The sequence below is a fragment of the Pristiophorus japonicus genome, unplaced genomic scaffold (assembly GCF_044704955.1).
Source record: "Pristiophorus japonicus isolate sPriJap1 unplaced genomic scaffold, sPriJap1.hap1 HAP1_SCAFFOLD_483, whole genome shotgun sequence".
Lineage (NCBI taxonomy): Eukaryota > Metazoa > Chordata > Chondrichthyes > Pristiophoridae > Pristiophorus > Pristiophorus japonicus.
Genome location: NW_027254388.1, coordinates 46,642 through 57,720, shown reverse-complemented (window position 1 = coordinate 57,720; position 11,079 = coordinate 46,642). Strand labels below are relative to the sequence as shown.

The window sequence follows — 11,079 nt, the reverse complement described above, 5'->3', positions numbered from 1 at the left end:
CTTTCGACAAGGTCCCACACAAGAGATTAATGTGCAAAGTTAAAGCACATGGGATTGGGGGTAGTGTGCTGACGTGGATTGAGAACTGGTTGTCAGACAGGAAGCAAAGAGTAGGAGTAAACGGGTACTTTTCAGAATGGCAGGCAGTGACTAGTGGAGTGCCGCAAGGTTCTGTGCTGGGGCCCCAGCTGTTTACATTGTACATTAATGATTTAGACGAGGGGATTAAATGCAGTATCTCCAAATTTGCGGATGATACTAAGTTGGGTGGCAGTGTGAGCTGCGAGGAGGATGCTATTAGGCTGCAGAGTGACTTGGATAGGTTAGGTGAGTGGGCAAATGCATGGCAGATGAAGTATAATGTGGATAAATGTGAGGTTATCCACTTTGGTGGTAAAAACAGAGAGACAGACTATTATCTGAATGGTGACAGATTAGGAAAAGGGAAGGTGCAACGAGACCTGGGTGTCATGGTACATCAGTCATTGAAGGTTGGCATGCAGGTACAGCAGGCGGTTAAGAAAGCAAATGGCATGTTGGCCTTCATAGCGAGGGGATTTGAATACAGGGGCAGGGAGGTGTTGCTACAGTTGTACAGGGCCTTGGTGAGGCCACACCTGGAGTATTGTGTACAGTTTTGGTCTCCTAACTTGAGGAAGGACATTCTTGCTATTGAGGGAGTGCAGCGAAGGTTCACCAGACTGATTCCCGGGATGGCGGGACTGACCTATCAAGAAAGATTGGATCAATTGGGATTGTATTCACTGGAGTTCAGAAGAATGAGAGGGGACCTCATAGAAACGTTTAAAATTCTGACGGGTTTAGACAGGTTAGATGCAGAAAGAATGTTCCCAATGTTGGGGAAGTCCAGAACCAGGGGTCACAGTCTGAGGATAAGGGGTAAGCCATTTAGGACCGAGATGAGGAGAAACTTCTTCACCCAGAGAGTGGTGAACCTGTGGAATTCTCTACCACAGAAAGTAGTTGAGGCCAATTCACTCAATATATTCAAAAGGGAGTTAGATGAAGTCCTTACTACTCGGGGGATCAAGGGTTATGGCGAGAAAGCAGGAAGGGGGTACTGAAGTTTCATGTTCAGCCATGAACTCATTGAATGGCGGTGCAGGCTAGAAGGGCTGAATGGCCTGCTCCTGCACCTATTTTCTATACGCGTTCCTGGGATCACGTGGTCTGGCCCAACCAATCCAAGGATAGGTATTCCCATTCATATTTGTGGTGAGTTCCATATATATGGAATCACCATATGTATGAATGGGAATACTCCATAAACACACAAGCACTTACTATAAATTTTATTTAAAAAATCACAAATTTGAAATTAATCAAAATGGAATTTAATGAATTAATGAAAACAAAAATGTAATTTTTTGAAAAATAAATGTACATTGTTTAACGGGTCTAAAAATAAACTTACCTTATAGAATTTTAAATGTTTAAATTATTGAAAAAAAATAATTTTTCTGTTCATTAAAAGTCTTATGCTGATAAAAGCAAGCCTTATGTCTGCTGTTATCAGTTCTCAGAATTCCAACTCAGTGCCCGCGGAGGCCCATTACTTCTGGATGCATGTGATCTGCAAGAGGTTCTTGACAGATCGCAAGTTCCATGTTTAGGCGACAGTGCGTTACATGCTTAAACCCGGAACTTGCAGGGCCCCTACTTGCCTCGAATTCAGGGCCATTGTGATTTAGAATGTTATGGTTGAAACAAAACTGATTACCGAAAAATGAGGGGCTAATGACATGATGGTGGAAAAGATAAAGCCAGCATTTAAAGAAATAATTAATAATTCTCAACCAATATACTTTCCTTTGTGACAGAAAAACTCTATGGGAAAAGTGATGCATCCGCAGCTAACTAGAGAAGTTGAGAACAGTATTAGATTCACTAAAAATATTCAAAAAGGAGTTGGATGAAGTCCTTACTACTAGGAGGATCAAGGGGTATGGCGAGAAAGCAGAAATGGGGTTCTGAAGTTGCATGTTCAGCCATGAACTCATTGAATGGCGGTGCAGGCTAGAAGGGCCGAATGGCCGACTCCTGCACCTATTTTCTATGTTTCTATGTTTCTATTAAAACAAGACACTTAGGGCGAGAAATTGGTCTTTTGGCAATAGCGGCATTTTCTCGGCATTTTTCACCAAAATTCTGTTACGAATACTGCTATTTTTTTGAAGGCAAAAGAATTCATGACAATCCAGCTTGGGCTGATCTCATAAACCTCGTAAATTTGGCATTGCACGAGGATTCGCTGTGGGAACCGCAGTCCTCGCCAACTTTAGTCCAAGGTTGATTACCACTGAAAAGACAAGCCTTGGGAGGGGGGGGGGAAAACCCAAAAATTGCCAAAAAAATAATTAAAAAATACAAAACATTCACAAGACACTTATCTCGAGAATCGCTGAAAAAGAATTAAAAATGAAAAATTTTAACTTACCTTTTTTGCAGGTCTTCACACTGACCGCTGTTTCTGGGGCTGCAACGCAGGCTTTTCCCGGGCGATTATTTCACCCAGAATACTGGTACGTTGAATAGCCAATTTAAAGCGATAGTTTTTTTCATGTTGCAGCTTTTCAGCGGTATTTCAAAACCACCGGTGCACAACTTTTGCCAATTTAGGTGAATACCTTTTTCCGTCAAAAAAGGCAAAATATCACCAAAAACACGGATGCAAGGCTGGCCAATTTCTAGCCCTTAACATTTTGCGAAAAAGGGTAGTATGGCTGAAAATCAGCAAGGTGTCACCAACAAATTGATAAAGAAGGCATAAATAGAATGAGAGAGAAGCTTGCAAAACATATAAAACAGATTGTAAGAGCTTCTGCAATATGTAAAAAGGAATAATCAAAATTAAACAGGAATCCCCGAGAGGCAGAGACAACAGAAATTGTAATCATGGAATCGTAGAAAATTACAGCATGGGAAGAGTCCATTTGGCCCATCATGTCCGTGCTGGTCAACAAAGAGCTATCAAGCCTAATGCCACTTTCCAGCTCTTGGTCCGTAGCCCTGTAGGTTACTGCACTTCAAGTGCACATCCAAGCACTTTTTAAATGTGGTGAAGGTTTCTGCCTCTACCATCCTTTCAGGTAGTGACTTCCAGACCCCCACCACCCTCTGGGTGAAGAAGTTTCCCTTCAAATCTCCTCCAAACCTCCCCCCCAATTTCTTTAAATCTATGCCCCCTGGTTGTTGACCCCTCTGCTGAGGGAAATAGGTCCTTCCTATACACTATCTATGTCCCTCAAAATTTTATGCACCTCAGGTAAGGTTTCCCCTCAGCCTCCTCGGTTCCAAAAAAACAAATCCAGCCTATCCATTCTTTCATCATAGCTAAAATTCTTCAGTCCAGGCAACATCCTCGTAAATCTCCTCTGTAATGTCTCTAGTGCAATCACATCGTTCCTGTAATGTGGTGACCAGAACTGCACGCAGTACTCGAACTGTGGCTTAACCAGTGTTTTATACAGTTCAAGCATAACCTTCCTGCTCTTGTATTGTATGCCTCGGCTAATAAAGGCAAGCATTCCACATGCCTTCTTAACCATCTTAGCTAGCTGGCCTGCTGCCTTCAGGGATCTGTGGACCTGCACTCCAAGGTCCATTTGTTCCTCTACACTTCTCAGTGTCCTACCATTTAATGTGTATTCCCTTGCCTTGTTAGTCCTCCCCAAATGCATTACCTTACGCTTCTCTGGATTGAATTCAATTTTCCGCTGTTCTGGCCACCTGACCAGTTCATTGATATACAGAACCAGTGGGAAGCTGTTTAACCTACGCCGCCTCCAGGCCAGGTCCAAGATCACACCAACCTCTGTCGTTGAGCTGCAGTATGCGGACGATGCCTGTGTGTGTGCACATTCAGAGGCTGAACTCCAGGATATAGTCAATGTATTCATTGAGGCATATGAAAGCATGGGCCTTACGCTTAACATTCGTAAGACAAAGGTCCTCCACCAGCCTGTCATCGCCACACAGCACTACACTCCAATCATCCAGATCCAAGGCGCAGCCCTGGACACCGTGGACCATTTCCCATATCTCGGGAGCCTCCTATCAACAAAGGCAGACATTGATACGGAGATTCAGCATCGCCTCAAGTGCGTCAGCGCAGCCTTCGGCCGCCTGTGGAAAAGAATGTTTGAAGACCAGGCCCTCAAATCTACCACCAAACTCATGGTCTACAGAGCTGTAGTAATACCTGCTCTCCTGTATGGGTCTGAGGCATGGACGATGTATAGAAGGCATCTCAAGTTGCTGGAGATATATCACCAACGATGTCTCCGCAAAATCCTACAAATCCCCTGGGAGGACAGGCGCGCCTCGACCAGGCTAACATCCCCACTATGGAAGCACTGACCACACTCGATCAGCTTCGCTGGGCAGGCCACATAGTACGCATGCCAGATACGAGACTCCCTAAGCAAATGCTTTATGTGGAGCTCCTTCATGGTAAACAAGCCAAAGGAGGACAGTGGAAACGTTATAAGGACACCCTCAAAGCCTCCCTGGTAAAGTGTGACATCACCACTGACACCTGGCAGACCCTGGCTGCAGACCGCCCGAGGTGGAGAAAGTCCATCCGGGAGGGCGCTGAGCTCTTTCAGGATCGACGCAAGGAGCATGAAGAGGCCAGGCGCAGGCAGCGGAAGGAGCGCACGGCAAACCAGCCCTACCGACCCCTTCCCCCGACGAATGTCTGTCCCACCTGTGACAGGGTCTGTGGCTCTCATATCGGACTGTTCAGCCATCAAAGTACTCACTTTGGGAGTGGAAGCAAGTCCTCCTCGATTTCGAGGGACTGCCTATGATGATGATGATGATATATTTCTGCAGTCTACAGCTTTCTTCTTTATTGTCAGCCATACAGCCGATTTTAGCATCATTTGCAAACTTCTTAATCATACATTCAAGTCTCAATCATTGATTATAGACCACAAAAAGCAAGGGAACTACTACTGAGCCCTGTGGATCCCCACTGGAAACAACCTTCCAGTTACAAAAACACCCCCATCAACCATTACCCTTTGCTTCCCGCCTCTGAGCCAATTTTGGATCCAACTTGCCACTTTGCCCTGGATCCCATGGGCTTTTACTTTCGTGACCAGTCTGTCATGTGTATCTAAAGCTTTGTTAAAATCCATACACACTACATCATACACACTGACCTCATTGACACTCCTGGTTACCGCCTCGAAAAGTTCAATCAAGTTAGTCAGACACGACCTTCCCTAAACAAATCCGTGCTGACTGTCCTTGATTAATCCGTGTCTTTCTAAATGAAGATTTATCCTGCCCCTCAGAATTTTTTCCAATAATTTTCCCAACACTGAGGTTAGGCTAACTGGCCTATAATTACTTGGTCTATCCCTTTCTCCATTTTTAAACAAAGGTACAACTTTAGCACTCCTGCAATCCTCTGGCACAACACCTTTAACCATCGAGGATTTGAAAATGATGGTCAGAGCCTCTGTTATTTCCTCTTTTGCTTTGCTTAACAGCCTGGGATACATTTCATCTGGGCCTGGGGATTTATCCACTTTCAAAGCTGCTAAGCCACTTAATACTTCCTCTCTCACTATGTTTATTTCATTTAATATTTAACACTCCTCCTCCCTGATAGCAATGTCTGCATCGTCCCTCTCTTGTGAAAACAGACACAAAATATTCACAGACAGATTAACATTATGGTCTCTAATAGGCCCCACTTTTTCTCTAGTTATCCTCTTAATGTGTTTATAAAACATCATTGGGTTTTCCTTGGTTTTACTTGCCAACATTTTTTCATGCTATCTCTTTGCTTTCCTGATATCCTTTTTATTTTCACCCCTGCACTTTCTATACTCCTGTAGAATTTCTGCAGTATTGAGCACTCGGTATCTGTCATAAGCCTCCCTTTTTTTCTTTCTCCTACTCTGTAATCCCTGTATAATGGGGAATAAGGAAATGGAAGAGATATCAAACAAATATTTTGTATCTGTCTTCACGGTGGATGAAAAAAAAATACTGCAAATAGTAAGGAACGAAGTTTGTCATGAGAACGAAAAGTTAAAGTATTTAATATTATTAAAGATTTTAGATGCTAGAATGGTCCCTATGGATTGAAAGACAGTAAATGTAACCGCACTATTAAAGAACAGAGGGAGAGGGAAAACTGGGAAGTGTAGACCAGTTAGTCTGACATTAGTGGAGAGAAAGCAGAGTTAATGTTTCGCGTCGATGACCCTTCGTCAGGACTGACTGACCCGCTGAGATTTCCAGCATTTCCTAGTTTTATTCCAGTTTCCAGCATCCGCAGTATTTTGCTTTTGTATTGAGTCTGACATCAGTACTAGGGAAAATACTAGAATCTATTATTATGGATGTGATCACAGGACACTGGGAAGAAAATCTTAATATGGAGAAATTATAATGGGGAATAACGAAATAGCAGAGGCTTTAAACAAATATTTTTTTTATCTGTCTTCACAGTAGAAGACACAAGAAGCTTACCAAAAACTAATTGGGAACCAATGAAAGGGAGGAGAATGATAAAGATCAGTAGAGAGAAAGTACTTGAGAAAATAATGGGACTAAAAGCCAACAAATCCCCTGGACCTGATTGTCTACATCCTTGGGTTCTACAAGAGATGGCTGCAGAGATAATGGCTGTATTGGTTGTGATCTTCCAAAATTCCCTAGATTCTAGAACGGTCCCAGCGGTTTAGAAGGTAACAAATATAACACCGCTATTCACAAAAGGAGGGAGAGAAAAAACAGGGAACGACAGGCCAGTTAGCCTGACATCAGTTGTCGAGAAAATGCTGGAATTCATTATTAAGGAAGTGGGAACAGGGTATTTAGAAAATCATATTATTAGGTGGAGTCAACATGGTTTAATGAAACGGAAATCATGTTTGACAAATCTATTATAGTTTTTTGAGGATGTAACTAGCAGGGTAGATAAAGAAAAACCAGTGGGTCTAACGTATTTACATGTTGAAATGACAATTGTCAGGGTTCCACACGCAATGATGTTACACAAGATTAGTTCTTGTGGTATTAGAGTCAATATATTAGCATGGGTTGAGAATCGGTTCATGGTCAGAAAACAGACAGTAGGAATGAAGGGGTTATTTTCGGTTTCACAGGCTGTAACTAGTGGGGTACTGCAAGGATCAGTGCTCGGCCTCAGCTATTTACAACCTACATCAATAGCTTAGTTGAGGGGACCGTGTGTAAAGTATCCAACTTTGCTGATGATGCAAATCTAGACAGGAAGGTAAGCTGTGAGGAGGAGACAAAATGGCAGCAAAAGGATATAGACAGGCTGAATAAGTAGACAAGAAAAAGACCGATGAAGCATCATTTGTGAAAATGTAAAAATTACTCACTTTGGTCGGATGAGTAGAAAAGCAGAATATTATTTTTCAGAGCTGGGAGTCCAGTAAACAGTAGTCAGATGGATTTGCATTTCCATGTATGGGAATGACAGGAAGTTCACATGCAAATACAGTAATCAATTAGGATGACAACAGGTATGTTAGCCTTTCTTGCCAGCGGATTGGAGCATAATAGTAAGGAAGTCTGGATGGAATTATATCGGGTTTTGGTGAGACCACACCTGGAATACGGTGTAAATTTTAGGTCTCCTTCCCTAAGGAAGGATATGGTTGCTAAGTGCGGGTGTAACAAAGGTCCACTAGATTGACTCCTGGGATGGTCCTATGAGGAGAGAGTGTCCAAAGCTGAGAAGAGAAGTGATCTCATTGAAATTATAAATGTCTGTGAAAATTTGTCAATGTAGTTGTCAGCGTAGACAGCTGAGAGGCTGTTTACCCTGGCCAGACAATGAAGAACTAGGGGAGCTGATCTCCGGATAAGGAGTCGGCCATTTATTACTGAGATAATGATAAATAAGTTGTGAATCTTTGGAATTCTCTAGGCCAGAGGGCTGAGGATGCTCAGTCTTTGAGTACATTCAAGACTGATATCGGTAGATCTTTGGACACCAAGGAATATAGGAGAAGGGCGAGAAAATTAAGTTGATATAAAGGTTCAGCCAGGATCTTATTGAAAGCTGGAGCAGACATGAGGGGCCGTATGGCCAGTTCCAGGTTGAATTGTGAAACCAGTAAATCAATAGTGGATCTACTGAGCTAGAAACCTGACAATCTCATTCGCTGGATATTTCACCATATTCTTTACCTCCTCCCTGAATTTACTCTGTGTCACTGCATAAATAAAGGTGTTTGTGCAACAGCTCAAAAGCAGGAGCATAAATCCGGTTTCTTGAAGGATATAAACCGGGTCATTGTAACCGGTGTAAGAATAGGTATTAGTAATCCGATAATACGAGTAGTGGATCGTGTACGTCAGCCATAACAGTATAAAATTGCCAGAGATACTGAAGAGTAAAATGCTGGATTTTCTCCTGTTCTCCATCTCAGGGTCGGGATTGTTTTCAGAGCCCGGGTTGCCCCGCAATACCCTGCGGACTCTGCTGGCCACTAATATGTATCTCACGGTCAGAGCATTGAGTAGCAGAATGACGATAAATGGCAGAAAAGGAGTGGCTATGCATCCGAAGTAAGAAAATGCTAGCCAAAGGGGTGAGGTATTCAAGACTGACCTTATCCGGCAGTACCAGGGCAAATCGTTAATTATATACAGAGGTTCATACACAAAGTACCAGGGGATGTTTTTTAAACAGCTCAGAGTGAGCACCATGCCCACAATCGCAGCTGCTGTGTTCTTGGTGCAATAATAGTTTTTCAGCTTCTGCCAACAAATGGCTATAAAGCGGTCAAAAGTGAAGGCAACAGTTAACCAGACAGAAAAGTCTCTGGTTGCATAAACGAGGGCGGTTTTGGTCCGACATACCAGAGTGAGCGACAGGTAATTTCCGGGAAAGTAAATGTCGATGATCCGATTGAGTATAACCCCAGTGATAACAACCAGCAGATCCGCTGCTGCCATGGCCACCAGGTAGCAGGTAATGCATTTAGAGAGTCCGCACTTTCCCCGGGACAGGATCACAATCGCCAGCATGTTAACTGTAGGGAAGGATAGGAAATCAAGAACATTATTGGCGGCCTTTACTGGAGAGAAACAGCACATCAGAAATTGGAGTCGACCCTGACTTTTAGTGACAGTACAGAGTGGGCGATAGCGAATCGACACTGGCAGACCATTTTCCTTCTCTCCCCATGGAAGTCAATGGTAATAAACATTGGGAGAGATATAAAACAGACTGCACACTCACTCTCACTCGTTTCACACGATTTGACAAAATCAAGATCTGGCCCTGTGTTACTGCATCCCACAAGGAAACATTTGTTTTATAATAAGTGGATCTTTGGAATTGTAACATTTGAAAATCCAAAAAAACTGCAACTGTTCTGGGAACGGTTCTTTCTGAACAGTAAGAAAAAAGATTTGTTAATTGCTGCCCTACCATATTAGACAAAGGAATTTGAGAACCACATAATCGATGATGCTACAGCCCAAGGTTAAAAGCATTGGCTACACTGATTACTACAAATGTATATCTTTTGAATTCAGGTAGTAATCAATTCATTATTACGGGAAATAAGCAATTTAGCTACTTGTTAAAATTGCTCTTTACAAAAATACCACTGAAAATATCAGTCAGGGTATAAATCCGACTATTAGCTCTTTAAATTTTTATAATCATTGAAGTCACTGGGTGCCTGACTTAAATCAATCCAATCGGCATTATAAATGTTATCACAATGTAAACAGTACCTTATATTTGGATTTAAAAAACATTTTGTTCACAACTTAGTTTAATTAATGCTTTGTTGCATACTCAAATTCTAACAACACAACCTTGCTCATTCTCATATTACAACCTTTGTTATTTGCTGCAGGATGTTCTGCAATTGATGTAAAACATTACATGCACCGAGCTTCAATCTTCCCTTTAGAATTGATGGGAAGGTTTCATACATTGCAGTGTGTCCTCAGGACAGAGTACATTGTAATACGCTTAATTTTCCTGAGATGTGTTGATGGGTTCGAGGACCAGTACAGTGCCTTATGTTAGACCGAGCTACACAGAAAGGGAAATCTAGAATTCTGTCTCGTCTCATCCGTCCATTGATTGTGAGGCAGGAAACCCAGCCAGACTCCGAGATACTGGTGGAGGGAACAACTCCAACCATTGTTCTTCCTTATGACCTTCACCCTTGGAAACCGTGTGAGTGGGACATTCCAGTGGGGACAGGATCTCGCTGATCAATAAAATAATCTCTGTACTCAAAATACTGTTCGATCACCTGATCAGCTCATAAAGTGTAAGCCATGTTTATGAAGGCTGACCAAGGCTGTGGGATCTGATAACAGAGCAGGAGCAGATAAATTAAAACAATTGTTTATCAAAATGTAATTCCTTTATTTGAACTCCAGATATTGATCTACGTCCAATGGAAGTTTAAGTGAAATGCTGCACCTATCAAGACACATTTATAATCTGATGGACTGTTCATTCTGGTTATAAGACAGCAAGTCAGTTGAATAAGACTGTTTGAGAAATACAGTCTATGTTGGAAATGACATATCTATCATTTCAATTAAAATTATAAAATTATACTAACTGCACAATGTGAATTTAGGATAGGTTCTTCGTTGAGTGATTACCACAGAATATGTGACAATTAACAAACACATCCACCCAGACAGATGGTCCTACCAGATATACAGCAAGAGTACTGAGACAGTTTAACACAGGTTTGCACAACTAGTCAGGTTGCGACTTACCTGGGATACCGACGGCGGCTAGAATTGGATAGTAAATTGCATACACCTGACCAGTCACTGGCTCATGCATCTTCTGTCACAAGAGATTACGTCTCAACTGCCTCAACACACGGTTTGTGGTAGAGTCAAGTTATAGATCAGGGAAGCCTCCAGTGAGACAATTAGGTCACAGCATTACTGATGTTATTTCCACTTGTTTGCACAAACAAACTCAGCAAATTGTTTTGATTCTAAAGTTTGTGATACAATTGATTGTTGTTCAAGTTTATTACACGGGTTTTGTGGGAAACACCCAAA

The 11,079-nt window shown here is 42.2% G+C and overlaps 1 protein-coding gene across 1 annotated transcript; it reads right to left on the bottom strand.

Annotated features, from left to right (window-relative positions):
- Positions 1-8,151: 8,151 nt before the first annotated feature.
- Positions 8,152-10,852, bottom strand: LOC139253250 (probable G-protein coupled receptor 139). The gene is made up of 2 exons (XM_070873467.1): positions 10,783-10,852; positions 8,152-9,056 (listed from the first exon to the last, which is right to left on the bottom strand). Exons 1-2 carry the CDS (start codon positions 10,850-10,852, stop codon positions 8,152-8,154), a joined length of 975 nt encoding a protein of 324 aa, XP_070729568.1.
- Positions 10,853-11,079: the final 227 nt, after the last annotated feature.

What these genes read in the sequence shown, in the direction of transcription:
- LOC139253250 (XM_070873467.1), bottom strand. Translation starts at nt 10,852, where the DNA reads ATGCATGAGCCAGTGACTGGTCAGGTGTATGCAATTTACTATCCAATT. An exon ending in AGCCGCCGTCGGTATCCCAG is followed by an intron (nt 9,057 to 10,782) that starts GTAAGTCGCAAC and finishes CCTTCCCTACAG; the next exon opens with TTAACATGCTGGCGATTGTG.